This window comes from Pelodiscus sinensis, chromosome 30 (genome assembly GCF_049634645.1).
Source record: "Pelodiscus sinensis isolate JC-2024 chromosome 30, ASM4963464v1, whole genome shotgun sequence".
Lineage (NCBI taxonomy): Eukaryota > Metazoa > Chordata > Testudines > Trionychidae > Pelodiscus > Pelodiscus sinensis.
The window spans coordinates 12,230,648-12,245,944 of record NC_134740.1 but is presented as its reverse complement, the minus strand read 5'-3'; the positions used below and the strand labels follow the sequence as shown (position 1 = coordinate 12,245,944).

At 44.3% G+C, this 15,297-nt stretch overlaps 2 protein-coding genes across 2 annotated transcripts; both read right to left on the bottom strand.

The window, feature by feature from the left end:
• Positions 1-2,967: 2,967 nt before the first annotated feature.
• LOC102448297 (olfactory receptor 10C1-like) lies at positions 2,968-3,927 on the bottom strand. The gene has a single exon (XM_025191026.2). It carries the CDS (start codon positions 3,925-3,927, stop codon positions 2,968-2,970), a length of 960 nt encoding a protein of 319 aa, XP_025046811.2.
• Positions 3,928-12,383: 8,456 nt separating this feature from the next.
• LOC102448046 (olfactory receptor 5BS1-like) lies at positions 12,384-13,328 on the bottom strand. The gene is given in 1 exon segment (XM_014579803.2): positions 12,384-13,328. A coding segment is annotated over 1 exon segment (945 nt).
• Between the last annotated feature and the right edge of the window lie 1,969 nt (positions 13,329-15,297).

Genomic DNA, 15,297 nt, shown 5'->3' with positions numbered 1-15,297 from the left:
CGAGGTCCCTTCCTGTTCTAGTGTTCTATGAAACCACAAACCGGTGACTAAATACCACTCGTCAACGACAGAGTCAGGAACCCACCCACCTGTCCTTGACTCCCATAACTCCTTAATGAAATGCCTTTGAACAAGGGAAACTGCTCAGCTGATTAAAAAAGTCTCAAACTCACCTGGGCTCCCTATGAGGATTGATGCCAATGGGAAGTTTCACCCAGACCCGTAAACGCATCCTCTGTCTTCCAAATCCGAAAGGAGACCGAATGAGTATGAGGCTTCCTTTCTCACGGTGAACGAGACACAATTTATACCAGAATAATGGCTCAGGTGAACAGCTGAAGTGATGTCCAGGTTCCTTGGGGTGTAGCTCCCTCAAGTGTCTCATGCGTCATATGTATTTTCACTCAGTAACTAATCACACCTTTTAATCTCCTCTGGTTTTTGGCTTGAATTAAAATTCTAGGAAAGACACAATTGGATTTTACTTACATGAAAGTATCACTGCTCAGATCCTCAGAGGGAGAAACCCAGTGTAGCCCCATCAACTTTGTTCTACACATGGCAGTCAGCTCCCACGTTAGTCTTTTCCGTCTACCTCCCATTTCCTAGGTAGTGTTACCCTCTCTTCACCACACCGTGCTCCTTATATTGCAGTGGATGGGGGTGTCTCGTTTTTGGGGGGATTAAGGGCTGCCCCTTAATGTATCATTTTCCCAAGGTCCACTTGGATGAGGCTTGCCCCTTGTTATCACCTGGATGCCAGGCAGATGCTGTTGCACATTCTTCCCAGCAGACTCGGCAAGTAGGAAAAAGGCGACATTGGTTGCTAATGTTTGCAGAAATGACCTTATCTCTCTCCTAACCTGTCCCATGAATGTCCCTGACTCTGTTCATCTGCCACTAACCTTAACTCCTGGCCTTAAAAAAGTCGCTCTGGGAAGCAAAGGATGTGAACAGTTTAATGGTGCACATGTGTGAACAGGGCATTCCACACATATGTGACCCCCATCCAGTCAACCCCCGCTTTGTGTCTGTCATTACAATACAGGTGGCTGCTGACTTGCAACGTGATTGGTTCCCGGGGAAGCATCACAAGTCGGGGGTGTTGTAACTCCAACTGTCATTTACAATAGGCATCATGAGCTGTCGTAAATGCGGGCCGAGGACATAAGTCAGGGGTTTTCAGTCCTTTCGGCACTTACAAAAATCGTTGTACGTGTGGGGGGTCACAACTCGGGCAGTCGCATCTCGGGGGTTTCCTGTAGTCATTTCCAATGCATAGAAAATTGTGGGACATGGTAAAGTGAAAAAACAAACAAACGGACTGTTGGTCTCTGCCAAGGAGTCTATATTTTATAATTAAATACACAGCACTTGAAAAGAGCTATAAACGGAACACTTTTAAATGTTTATTACGCTAGAACGTGGCTACTGAAAATGTTGCAGTATTCATTGTAAGTATTTGATATCATATTATTTAAAGCCATGCATCTTGTCAATTACCCCTGGTTTTTGGTATTCTTTCTTCCATAACATTTCAACATATATATAAAAGGTATTTGTGAGTAACTGGTGGGTGGCTTGGTGGCATACATCTGAAGAAGTGCACCTGACCTCAATATCGGTGCACAAGACAGAACTCACTCCGCTCATGGGTGGAAAACCTTAGAGGGAACATTGCTGCTGTTCTAATGCAACCTGCCAGCACGGACCTCTGTGCTTGTTTAAAAAGCAATGCAAGTGAAAAGCCACCTCCCATAGGGCTACGTCTAGACTGCAGGCTTCTTTTGGAAGAAGCTTTTTCAAAAGAGATCTTCCAAAAAAAACTCTTCTGAAAGCGAGCATCCACACTGAAAGTGCATCAAAAAAGCAATCTGCTATTTTGACAGATAGCATCCACACTGACTAGACACTATCTCGCATGTAAGCTGGGATTACTATGGGTGGAACGGCCACCAGGGCACCTGTCCTTTTTCCTCTTTCCTCTTCTCGTGAAAGAACTGCCTCTTTCCTGTCCATACGTGCCTTCTTCTGAAAGAGCTTGTGTGCAAAAAGGCTTCTTCCTCATATAAAGAGGATTACCAATGCTGGAAAAAACCCTCTGTTCTTTCAATTTTCTTTCCAGAGAACACGATTACAGTGTGAACTTTACTCAGGTTTTGTCGGAAAAATGGTTGTTTTTCCGACAAAACTCTGTAGTGAAGAGACACTTCCTGAGTAGTTGTATGACCCAGTCAGATGAGGAAGGCAAGCTCTCTGAGGGTGTGTCTAGACTACATGCCTCTGGCGACAGAGACGTGTAGATTAGGCTACCCGGCAGAGGAAAATGAAATCAGCTGTTTGTCAGCTCAGTGCGCTAGTCTGGATGCTCCACAGTCGACATCAAAGGCATTTGTTGACCTGCCTGGTATGCCTCATGGGATGAGATTTACCGGGGAGATCGACAAATGCCTTTGATGTTGACCGCAGAGCATCCAGACTAGTGCGCTGAGCCAACAAACAGCTGATCTGCACAGCACGGCAGCCATTTAAATTTAAATGAAGCGGGGACTATTTAAATAGCCATTTCATTTTCCTCTGCCGGGTAGCCTAATCTACATGTCTCTGTTGCCAGAGGCATGTAGTCTAGACACACCCTCAGAGACTGACTTAGGGAGACCTTCATAAGTGCCAGAGAATAATATTGAAATCTAGGCCAGAGAGCACTCTGGGAAAATGCATTCGACAGATAAAATACTCAACTCAAAGCAAGATGAAACCTCAAATGTGCACTGGGCTGACAGAACAGCAAAAAGCGAAGCCCAATGGACTTTCTGCAGACCTAAAGGGTTTACAACAAGTGAAAGTTTTGCAAAAGGCAAAATAGTAGTTAATAAAATAAGCATCCTCAGGAAAAATTCAGAAAATTGTAATGTTTCCCTCTTTTCCATTGTTTCAACTAACTTTCCTTTTCATTCCCTAATTTCTCTAGCTGTGGGAACAGATGCTCTTCTCCAGAGTTTTTCTGAAGGCTCCTTTCACCTCTTTGTTCCTCAGTGTGTATATTATGGGGTTCAAAATGGGTGTCACAACAGTGTACATGAGGGAAATCCAGTGATCACTCTCTGGCGTGTAGCTGGATATGGGTTTTAGGTAAGTTGAAAGGCCTGTTCCGTAGAACAAAGTCACCACTGTGAGGTGGGAAGAACAGGTGGAGAAGGCTTTACGCCTCCCCTCTGCTGACGGCAGCTTGACGATGGTGGAAATGATGAGGATGTAGGACAGGAGTATCAGTATGAAAGGGCCCATGATGAACAGCGCTGCCACAGTCAAGCCCATGAGTTCATTTTTCGATATGTCAACGCACACCATCATCTCTACTGGCCGGATGTCGCAGAAGAAGTGGTGGATGCGGTGGGATCCGCAGAAGGGCAGGCTGAAGAGCCACAGTGTCTCAGCTCCTTCTGCCAAGAGACCGATGGTCCATGACGCCCCCGTGAGCTGTACACACACCCGGCCGCTCATGATGGTGGTGTAGTGCAAGGGGTGGCAGATGGCCACGTAGCGGTCGTAGGCCATGGCTGCGAGGAGGCAACATTCTGTGAGAGCCAGGGTGGTGAAGACAAACATCTGGACCATACAGCCCGCAGTGGAGATGGTCTTTTGCTCCACCAGGAGGTGAACCAGCAGCTGAGGAACCACATTGGTGGTGTAGCAGATTTCCAAGAGAGACAGGTTGACCAGGAAGAAATACATGGGGGTGTGGAGAGAGGAGTTCAGCTTTATCAGGAGGATAATAAGCATGTTCCCCACCAGGGCAACTGGATAGGTGACCAGAAGCATCAGAAATAGAACAATCTGCAGCTCGTTAAGATAGGAAAAGCCCACCAGGATGAACCCATCGGCGATGGTCTGGTTCTCGCCAGGATCACTCACAGAATAGGTCATCTGCAGGGGTGAGAAAGGAAGAGACGCTGGAGCTGAATCTGTGGAACACCAAACACGTGACCCTGAATTGAACAAGTCAGGCTGGGTCACCATCCCTTGGGACCCTCCGCAGTAAAACCAGCTGCAGTACAATATGGGTCCTGGGGCGCTCTGAGCAGCAGGTACAAAGGGGTGTCGCTGTTATGATGTCAGTCTTGATCAGCCCCAGACGTGACCATATTGACTGCAGTGGAATTACAGCTGATTTACAACAGGTGGGGGATCTGATACATTGACTGCAAAGATCCTCATCAATTTCTACCAGCCAAGGAGTTTTACTATTTTCCTCTGCCCGGGAACGTAGTCTACCTCCTCAGACACAATTTTATGTCTAGATGAATGCTCAAAAAAAGGGATGAGTCTTTCCTTTTGTTTCCTTGTCCTTCTGGGAGTGTTATTCTGCTGTCAAGTTTGCTTAATGGCTACGTCTACACTGCAGGCTTCTTGCACAAGAACAGTTTTGCGCAAGAGTTCATGTGCAAAAGATCCTGAGCAAGAGCGTGTCCACATGGCCATGTGCTTTTGCGCAAGAGTGTCCATGGAAGCATGAATGCTCTCTTGCACAAGAAAGCTCTGATGGCCATTTTAGCCATAGTGGTTTCTTGCACAAGAAACTCCTGTTGCCTGTCCACACTGCCTTCTTGTGCAAGAGTTCTTGCACAAGAGGACTTATTCCTCGTGAGGAGAGGAATAACTCTTGTGCAAGAAGCCCTCTGTTCTGATGCTTTAATGTACATTTACTTGCACAAGATGCTCCACAAGTTTTTGTGCAAGAATGGCTGTCCTTGTGTAGATGTAGCCAATAAGATTTCTTCATACAGGGCAAAATTATCATCTCACACATAGGAGCCATGCTATGGTCCTGCAAATATTCCCACTGAGGGGGGCTGCTCCCAGGAGTAAAGTGTAAGTAGGGAGACCAGCATAGTTAAAGCCCTCCAGAGAGTGAAAAAATGCCAGGCCAACTCCATCTCCGATGGGCAAAAGCTGAAACCCAGGGAGGGCTGCTGACATTTCTGGCACTGACATTCTTCCCGAAATGAGAGAGGTCAATTTCAGTCAATTCTCTCATTCTCAGAGTGACATGGGACATGCATTGGCTTCTCTCAGTGACGGAAAGAAGAGGTCAGATTCTCATCTGGTATCAGTCTCACAGGGATACAGAGCCTTAGTGATTTACACCCGTTGAGGATCTTTTCTCATTCCTTGGCTGAAAAGGGTTTGGAAAAGGAAAGATCCTGCCTCGCAAGATGCGATTTCTTTTATACCAGATGTTTTAGTTTTCACAAGGAACTTCACAATAATGGGTATTACCCTGAAAACAACAGAGTTGAAATAAAAATGAGCAGTAACACATATAAACAGTTTGGATGCCCTTATCGCCTTCAATATGCATGAAATAATAACAAATTACTCAGGTGGAAACTGAGGATGAAAGAATGAAGATATTTAGGCTACGCAGTGAGTCAGCATTCCCAGAAATAGAAGTGGGGTCTCGTGAAACCAGATTTTGTGCCACAACCGTAAGAACAGTCTTTTGGAAATTCAACACACATACACAATCACACACATACACATTCTCTCTCTCTCACACACATACACACACACACACACACACGCTCTCAAAGGAATCAAACAGAGAAAATTGAATCAAACCATCAAGGCACTCTCGGGAGTAGCACAGTAGTACAATGGGCCCAGCACAGATCCAAAGGGAAGGGTGATCTCTCAAGAAGGAGCACTGGAGAAGAGGTGGAAATTCTTCTGCCTCTCTTTGGGGAACTTACATTGACATTTCTGAGCACAACCACAAAAGCCGCTTCAGTTCTGGCTGGAAAATGGAAGGTCTGATGGAAATTCCAATATTCCAATACATGTGCGGCGCGGAGTCCTGTGGCACCTTATAGACTTACTGAAGTGTTGGAGCATAAGCTTTCGTGGGCAAAGACCCACTTCGTCAGATGCATGTCTTTGCCCACGAAAGCTGATGCTCCAGCACTTCAGTTAGTCTATAAGGTGTCACAGGACTCCTCACCGCTATTGCAGATTCAGACACACCCGGCTACCCCTCTGATCCAATACACGTGCTCACCCTGAATCGCTAGGGAACTTTGGAAGAGAGAAAACTTTAATTCTGCTGCAGAAGAGTCAATATGAAACCTCATGGAAAATACAAAGTGTCCTCAACATCAATGTTTTCTCATGGAAAACATCAGTGCTGAGGAAACATTTATTGAGGTGGGATTTGTTTAATTGATGTGTTGGCTGGCAGTGGGAAAAGCTCTTTATAAATGGAGCAAAATACAGGACTATGTAGCCTGTATTTTGCTTCAGCTACACCAGACTACATTTTTATAAATGGAGACATTTACTCACCGTGCGGAACAGGGTCTGTGCAGGTTCTGGCCCCTAGGGCGTGAGTGATATTTTCACAGCTCTCCAGGGCGTCTGGACACTCCATGGAAAGTCAGGAGAACATGGAAGGAACTAAAGAAACACACATTAGCGGGAGGGAGGGATGAGATATATTAAACACCTCTTCACGCTGGAGCAACGGGTGCAGGGCATGCTAGAAATGGACTGTGTGAGAAGGGTTCACACTTTGCCCACCCACCCGACTGTGTCCAAACCAAAGAGAGGACCCACATCAAGGAATATCATTTCCCTTTGGATTCAATGAAGGAGGAGGAGGAGGGTTGGGGAGCAGAGGGGAGTAAGGACGAGAGGAGGAGAAACGAGAAACAAACACCCACACCACCACCACCTGCACCACAATAACACGACTAACACAAACCTTAAGTAGACGCAAGACAAGCGGAGGTGCCTGTTTGGGGTTAGCTCTCACTTTGTGGGGCAGTCAGGTAATATGGGGACAGATCTTCATATAGTGTAAATTAGCCTAACGCCCCTGAGATGTAGCTCACAACATGACCCATGATGGTTAATACGGCTGATTTGACAATAATAGATTCAGAGAAAAATAGATCAACTGAGATCTAATAGAGAGACTGTCAGCTGGATTTGAATAGATAGATAGATAGATAGATAGATAGATAGATAGATAGATAGATAGATAGATAGAGGGGGTGTGTGGGGATAGATAGATAGATAGATAGATAGATAGATAGATAGAGGGGGTGTGTGGGGATAGATAGATAGATAGATAGATAGATAGATAGATAGATAGATAGATAGATAGAGGGGGTGTATGGGGATAGATAGATAGATAGATAGATAGATAGATAGATAGATAGATAGATAGATAGATAGATAGAGGGGGTGTGTGGGGATAGATAGATAGATAGCTAGATAGATAGATAGATAGATAGATAGATAGAGGGGGTGTGTGGGGATAGATAGATAGATAGATAGATAGATAGATAGATAGATAGATAGATAGATAGATAGAGGGGGTGTATGGGGATAGATAGATAGATAGATAGATAGATAGATAGATAGATAGATAGATAGATAGATAGATAGATAGATAGAGGGGGTGTATGGGGATAGATAGATAGATAGATAGATAGATAGATAGATAGATAGATAGATAGAGAGGGTATATGGGGATAGATAGATAGATAGATAGATAGATAGATAGATAGATAGATAGATAGATAGAGAGGGTATATGGGGATAGATAGATAGATAGATAGATAGATAGATAGATAGATAGATAGATAGATAGATAGATAGAGAGGGTATATGGGGATAGATAGATAGATAGATAGATAGATAGATAGATAGATAGATAGATAGATAGATAGATAGATAGATAGATAGATAGATAGATAGATAGATAGGGTATATGGGGATAGATAGATAGATAGATAGATAGATAGATAGATTTGAAAAGAACCCATGCATCCAATCTACTCAGACACGCCCTCATGTTCTCAGCTCATCTGTGCAATGGTGACACAGCGAAGTTGTTGACAGGCAGGCCCCTTGGAGGCAAAGCCTCCGCCGTGTGAGCGAAAAGCCAACTTACTCTAGTGCGAGCAGAGCCCCTGGATTACGTACAGAAAAGTGACAGGAAGAAACCAGTAGCCTGGTCTTTCTCCCATCGCACAACACCCGTGGACTGCAGCAGGAGAACGACGGAGGGCTTGGATCACTTACTCGTCGTCTAGCTTGTGTAAGAAGAGACGTTGTGTCTCCTCGCTGAAGGGGCTGTGTGTGTGGAAGGGAGCAGGGGTGGTTTTATTTCATTCACGGGCTTCTGAGACCATGTCCCCGAAGGAAACTTCTTGTCCTATTCCTCGGAGGAAGGGCAGCGCTGCCTGAAACGGCAACAAAACAACCTTCATAGATGCAACAGCGCAACACTGCTGCAGAAACAGGAAACGCCATTCTGGGATGTATTAGCAGGAGTGTGGTGAGCAAGACACGAGAAGTCATTCCTCCGCTCTGCTCTGCGCTGGTTAGGCCTCAGTTGGAGTATGGTGTCCAGTTCTGGGCTCTATATTTCAGGAAAGATGTGGAGAAATTGGAGAAGGCCCAGAGAAGAGCAACAAAGATGATGAAAGGTCTAAAAATCATGACCTATGAAGGAAGGCTGAAGGAATTGGGTTTGTTTAGTTTAGAAAAGAGAAGATTGAGGGGGGACATGACAGCAGCTTTCAAGTACCTGAATGTTACAAGGAGGAGGGGAAAAATTGCTTTTCTTGACCTCTGATAAGAGGACAAGAGGCAATGGGCTTAAATTGCCTCCCACCACCACCTGGAGTGAACAGCTGTGTTCTCTCTAACCTTTTCCATCCATGTGTGGAATAAATTTTGTTACATGCACCAAAATATGTGTGGATGTGCACCACCAAAACCACATGTTGTTGGATGTGGACATTTTGCTAATCAGTTGTGACTCTCTCCTGGATTGCTAATTATATGTTTATCTTTCATTGGTGAGCAGAATAGGGATGAAATCAGAGTCCGGGTGCTCGCATGATGCAGCCACATGCATGATCTGAGGCAGAAACTGAAGTACTCTGGGGACTTTCACAGCAAAAACTGAGGTTCTGATGAGTTGAACCACCTACAAAATGGGGTGACAGACACGTGGGGGGTTTATTACTCACCCTAGGGCCAAAATTTGGGATTTTGGCTCCTAAATCCCTTTATGGTTTTGGGCCTATGCACCTCTAGAAAAAATGTTGAGAATATTGGTAGCCTGAAATGACCTTTAGGCTGGGGTTCTTGAAGGTGTCTAAACCACTTAGGCCCCATTGAACAGTCCAGCCTAACGATTATCTTCTGAATTTCAGAGATCCTCCCTTAGCCATTGTTCCCTAGGATACAATCTGAAACAACAGTACCTTTGTCCTCATTGACACTTGCTTTATTCAGAGGGACAAATGGACCTCCACCTTCGGGCAGTTGGGTTCCTAACTCCTTTCGTCTCCTCTAAAACCACAGCACAAGAGATTTCATGTATGTGATCAACGATGGGATCTGGGATACTTACTGGAAGTTCACTGACAGTAGGTTAGATGGGTGAGGAGGTCTACGTCATGGGTGGCCAATAATTTTTGCGGGGGAGGGGGCACCTCATGAATTTTGGTTCATGGTTGTGGGCTGGTTCCAGCCCCCAGAAGGGGTGGGGCCTCAGATGGAAGGGGTGGAGCCTCAAGCAGAAGGGGCGGGGCTTCCGGTGGAAGGAGACAGGGAGCACATGAAGGGTCAGTCGAAGTTTGGAGTGTCTCCTCCCCCCATCCCTACCCTGGTCTAAGTCATCGGTGAAATAAAAGTTGGGTCTCCAGAGTACCACTAGAGTCAGTCCCACGTTTTTTTGCTTATCCAATGCCTACATCTGGACTTTTGTGCCTAAATCCTAGTCCACACTGGTCTAACTCCCCTCCCCGCTAGCGTGAAAAGGGTTCCTGTGGATTTAGACAGGAATAAATAGAGGTCTAGATTCTGGACCAGCATCTCATAAGCCTCTGCCCAAGATTTCTGTAGCATCCCTCAAGGAGTTCCAGTTTTCCTTTCAAAGGAGAGGTGCTAAGATACAATGGGCAGCACGTTCAGAATGAACAGAATTTGAGCTCCATTTCTTCTCTGCAGTGCAATGTGATACTTATTGGGGTTAATCGAACAATCACCTCTCGCTGCCCACTATAGACCATTTCCTGGGGTCCCCTTTATCTTTTCTAGTAGGTATAATTATCCCTGTGGTACCTGCCAGGCATCCTATCCCTTTACAATTTATGGTCACGTTCCATTTTGGAGCATTTTGGATTTGCGGTTTCAAGATCACCTCTTGTGTACCTCATGGGACGGGCGAAGAATGAGGTTCACACCTCAGCTCTGTCTCTTCTATTTTTCCCCCCATCTACTGGTGGGCAGAGGTGACGACACAGTGTCTTTGGACTTTGCCCACACATATCAGTAGGGCTATAAAAATATCAAAAGTCCAATGGGCAAAGAAGACCCCCAAATTCTACCTCAGGAAAATAAATGAGGCTGAATGATGCATTATCTTTAGATCTGTTTCCTCCTCTGTAACAGCCAGTCTCAATTCATGTACCTAACTCCCTTAGTCCTTTTAAGATCATAGAATCATAGACTACTAGGACTGGAAGGGACCTGAGAGGTCATCGAGTCCAGTCCCCTGCCCCCATGGCAACCAAATAATGTCTAGACCATCCCTGATAGACATTTATCTAACCTACTCTTCAATATCTCCAGAGATGGAGATTCCACAACCTCCCTGGGCAATTTATTCCAGTGTTTGACCACCATGACAGGTAGGAACTTTTTCATAATGAAAAAAGATTAAGGGGGGACATGATAGAGGTTTTCAAATATCTAAAAGGGTGTCACAAGGAGGAAGGAGAAAATTTGTTCCTCTTGGTTTCTGAGGACAGGACAAGGAGTAATGGGCTTAAAGTGCAGCAGGGGAGGTTTAGATTGGACATTAGGAAAAAATTCCTAACTGTCAGGGTGGTCAAATATTGGAATAAATTGCCAAGGGAGGTGGTGGAATCTCCCTCTCTGGAGATATTTAAGAACAGGTTAGATAGACATCTGTCAGGGATGGTGTAGACGGAGCTTGATCCTGCCTTGAGGGCGGGGGGCTGGACTCGATGACCTCTCGAGGTCCCTTCCAGTCCTATTATTCTATGATTCTATGATTCTATGAACCTAAACCTCCCTTGCTGCAGTTTAAGCCAATTACTTCTTGTTCTATCCTCAGAGGCAAGGAAGAACAATTTTTCTCCCTCCTCCTTGTGACACCCTTTTAGATACCTGAAAAATGCTATCATGTTCCCTCTCAATCTTCACTTTTCCAAAGTAAACAAGTCCAATTCTTTCAGTCTTTTTTCATAAGTCATGTTTTCTAGACCTTTAATCATTCTTGTTGCTCTTCTCCGGACCTTCTGCAATTTCTCCACATCTTTCTTGAAATGTGGTGCCCAGAATTGGACACAATACTCCAACTGAGGCCTAATCAGCACGGAGTAGAGCGGAAGAATGACTCCTCATGTCTTGCTCACAACACTCCTGTTAATGCATCCCAGAATCATATTTGCTTTTTTTGCAACAGCATCACACTGTTGACTCATATTTAGCTTTTGGTTCACTATCATCCCTAGATCTTAAGCTTAAGATGTAACATCAGTTTTTTTAGAACCAACTAAATTTGACATTTTTCTGAATATAGAAGGAGGGTAAAAATCATGTTGCTAGGTTTATCTGGTTGAGTTATAGATCAGTTAAGAGGCAAGCAAAAATGTGGGTTTACCTAGCACGCCTTAGCTCAAACTTTACTCAGCGACATTTCAAAATCAGTCAAAATCCCATGTGTTTGGGTCTCTTGGAGTGCATCTACACTGTACCATACCCTGTACGTTGAGTATCTCATTTCAATGCTATTTTGAAATAGTTTATTTAATCATTTGGCTCTATTTACACAGCACCAAATTTTGAAATAAAGTGCTATTCCAAAATGTCTCTTACTCCTCGTAGAATGATGTTTACAGGGATGTTGGAATAGCGAGCCCAAAATAACGGGCTTGCTGTGAAGACGCGGGATAGCTATTTCAGGATACTCCGGTATCTCGAAATAGCGTTGCAGTGTAGACATAGCCTTCAGCATACCCAATCTTGATTTTCAAAATAAATGTTACCTGAACTCCAAAGCTTATATTACCTTAAGAGGAAATAAATCAAGATTGGGTATCCCCATAATGAGCCATCTCCATCTAATATAAAGTCACGTTGAAGCCAACTGGGATACTCCCTAAAATTTTGGCCCTAAATACTATGTTTGCCATTGTGTTTTTATCTTAAAAAAAACTGGCTGCCAATTTTGTACCAGCATAGACCAGTTGCATGAACTTAGACTAGCCACACTATCTGGTCCCCACAACTCTTTGACTGATAATTTTATTGAAAACGAAAGAAGCTAGAAATGGTTACATTGCACGAGAACCTTGGATTTTCCCTCGTATTCTTGCCAAAGCTGTTTTCACGTCTTTGTTTTTCAGGCTGTAGATGATGGGGTTCAACATGGGGGTCAAGATGCTGTACTGGATGGAGAAGAATTCATCTAGAACCGGGGAAACGACCGAGCTGGGCTTCATGTACTGGGAAAGGGCCGTCGCGAACAATAACACCACCACCGTGAGGTGGGAGCTGCAAGTGGAGAAGGTCTTCCATCTTCCCTCTGTGGAGCGTATGCGGAGGATGGTGGAGATGATGTGAATGTAGGAGACCAGGGTGAGGAGGAAGGAGCTGAAACCAAATATCACAGCGGAAGAAAGAAGAGCTATTTTATTGGCAAAGGCTGCCGTGCAAGACAGTTGCAGCAATGGCGGGACCTCACAGCTGAAATGCCTGATTTCATTGGGCCCACAGAAGTGCAATGTTAACACAGGGAGCGTGTTGATCAGTGAATACAAGAGCCCCATTGTCCAAGAAGCACCCAACAGCTGTCGTCTCACTCGTTTGTTCATGGTCCCCGCATAATGCAAGGGGTGACAGATGGCAGCGTATCGGTCGTATGCCATTGCGGAGAGGAGGAAAACTTCGGTACCAGCTGAGAGGAGGATGAAGAACATCTGGGCCAGGCAGCCACGCACAGAAATGGTTTTGTGCTTTGCTAGGAAATTCTCCAGCATCTTAGGGACGATGGCCGAGGAATAGCAGATGTCGACAAAGGCCAAATGGGACAGGAAGAAATACATGGGGGTATGAAGGTGACCATCAGCCCTTATCACCAGCATGATCAGCATGTTCCCCACCAGGGTGACTAGGTAAATAACTAAAAACACCAGGAAGAGGAAAAATTGAAGGCCCGGGTAATAAGAAAGTCCCATCAGTATAAACTCATGCACATTGGTTTGGTTTTCCATTCACATTTAGTGAGCTGCAAGAAGAGAAAAAGTATTGAAATTAACCAACATAATAACAGGTTATGAAAATTCAGATAGATAGATAGATAGATAGATAGATAGATAGATAGATAGATAGATAGATAGATAGATAGATAGATAGATAGGGATGTATGGGGATAGACAGATAATCAGACAAAAAGAGAGAATGGATGGATGGATGGAGAGGGAGTGGATGGAGATAGACAGATAGGCAGACAAGAAGACAGACAGATAGAAAAAACCCGTGTGAATTTTTGAAAATCCAGTGAACTTGAACAAATTCATATTTCTTGTTCAACATTTTAAATTGGATACAAATAGTGCGTCCTTTTCCATGTGTATTTACACAAACATTTTTATTTTAAAAATGACAACACCTTGTCTATTTATTTCTCCCATTTCTCATGTGAGCCAAAGCAGACAAATCTGTTTTTTTTTTGGTGGTGTGTATACACTTCTTTGTAGGGAAAACACACTTCTTTAAATGACGTTGAATGGACCACTCAAGGTCATCTCCCCTCAAGCTCATCTGAAGAAGTGTGTTTCCCTACAAAAGCTCATGACACTCTGTATATTTTTATTAGTCTCTAAGTTGCCACAGGACTACTCTTGCTTCATATTATTGTTATTTTTATAAGCACCAGGGGTCACCGAATGAGAATAAGGCCCTATTGGCCGTGCACTGCTAGTACTTTTCCACCTGCCTTTCCGTTGCTGGAGTCTTTCCTTGTGCCGTGCACCACAATTACTCCACAATCTGCCTGCCACTGGGGTGTGTAGCTACACAAGCAGAGCCTGACATACAGGGCCTGCCCTAGAAATGTGTCTGCTCCTGCCCTCAATAAACAGAGAAGGAAAATGTTATTTGACACACTTGGAATTCCGATACCTAGCGAGGTTGATTTCAGCATCAGACCGACCTTCATTACCAGGCTGAGGAATCTTGCAAAATGACAAGCCCTCGGCTAATAAATCCAAGCGTTTCTGACCAAGAAACTTCAGGCTGTGTAGCTGGGTTCCATCATCTGAAGAGGCCATTTGTGTGTGTGTCCTGTTATTCCAACATGAATTGAACCCTTCTGCAATAGCTTTGCAATTCCAGCTAGGTCCTTGGAAGGGTTCATGGGCTAGCGATCCGGCTGGTTGCCACTAAGAGAGGGAGATTCTCAGCCTCTCTCTAGGAAAGGTTCAGTGTTTGCAGCTAACAGGTTTTTTTGAAAGGAGCACACGTACAGAGAAGAACATCAGAACGGCCAGACGGGGTCAGACCAAACGTCCATGCAGCCCAGTGTCCTGTCTGCCCACAGTGGCCAATGCCAGGTGTTCCAGAGGGAGTGAACAGAGCAGGGAACCATCAAGTAATTTCTCCCCTGTCTTCCATTCCCAGCCTATGACAAACAGAAGCTGAAGACACCGTTCCTACCCAGCCTGGCTAATAACCATTGATGGACCTAACCTCCATGAGGAATAAAAGAAAAGCAAACTCACCTGTCTTCCAAAAAGAGACTGCAGACCTTCAGAATTGTAAAGCGTGCTCCCCAACATAGATAGGAAAATGGATAGATTGAAATTAATGTTTTATCACCATATAGCCCAGAAAGATAAATATTTATCTCTCCCTCTCTCAATCTATCTATCTATCTATCTATCTATCTATCTATCTATCTATCTATCTATCTATCTATCTATCTATCTATCTATCTATCTATCTATCCCCACACACCCCCTCTATCTATCTATCTATCTATCTATCTATCTATCTATCTATCTATCTATCTATCTATCCCTACACACCCCCTCTATCTATCTATCTATCTATCTATCTATCTATCTATCTATCTATCTATCTATCCCCACACACCCCCTCTATCTATCTATCTATCTATCTATCTATCTATCTATCTATCTATCTATCTATCTATCTATCTATCTATCCCTACACACCCCCTCTATC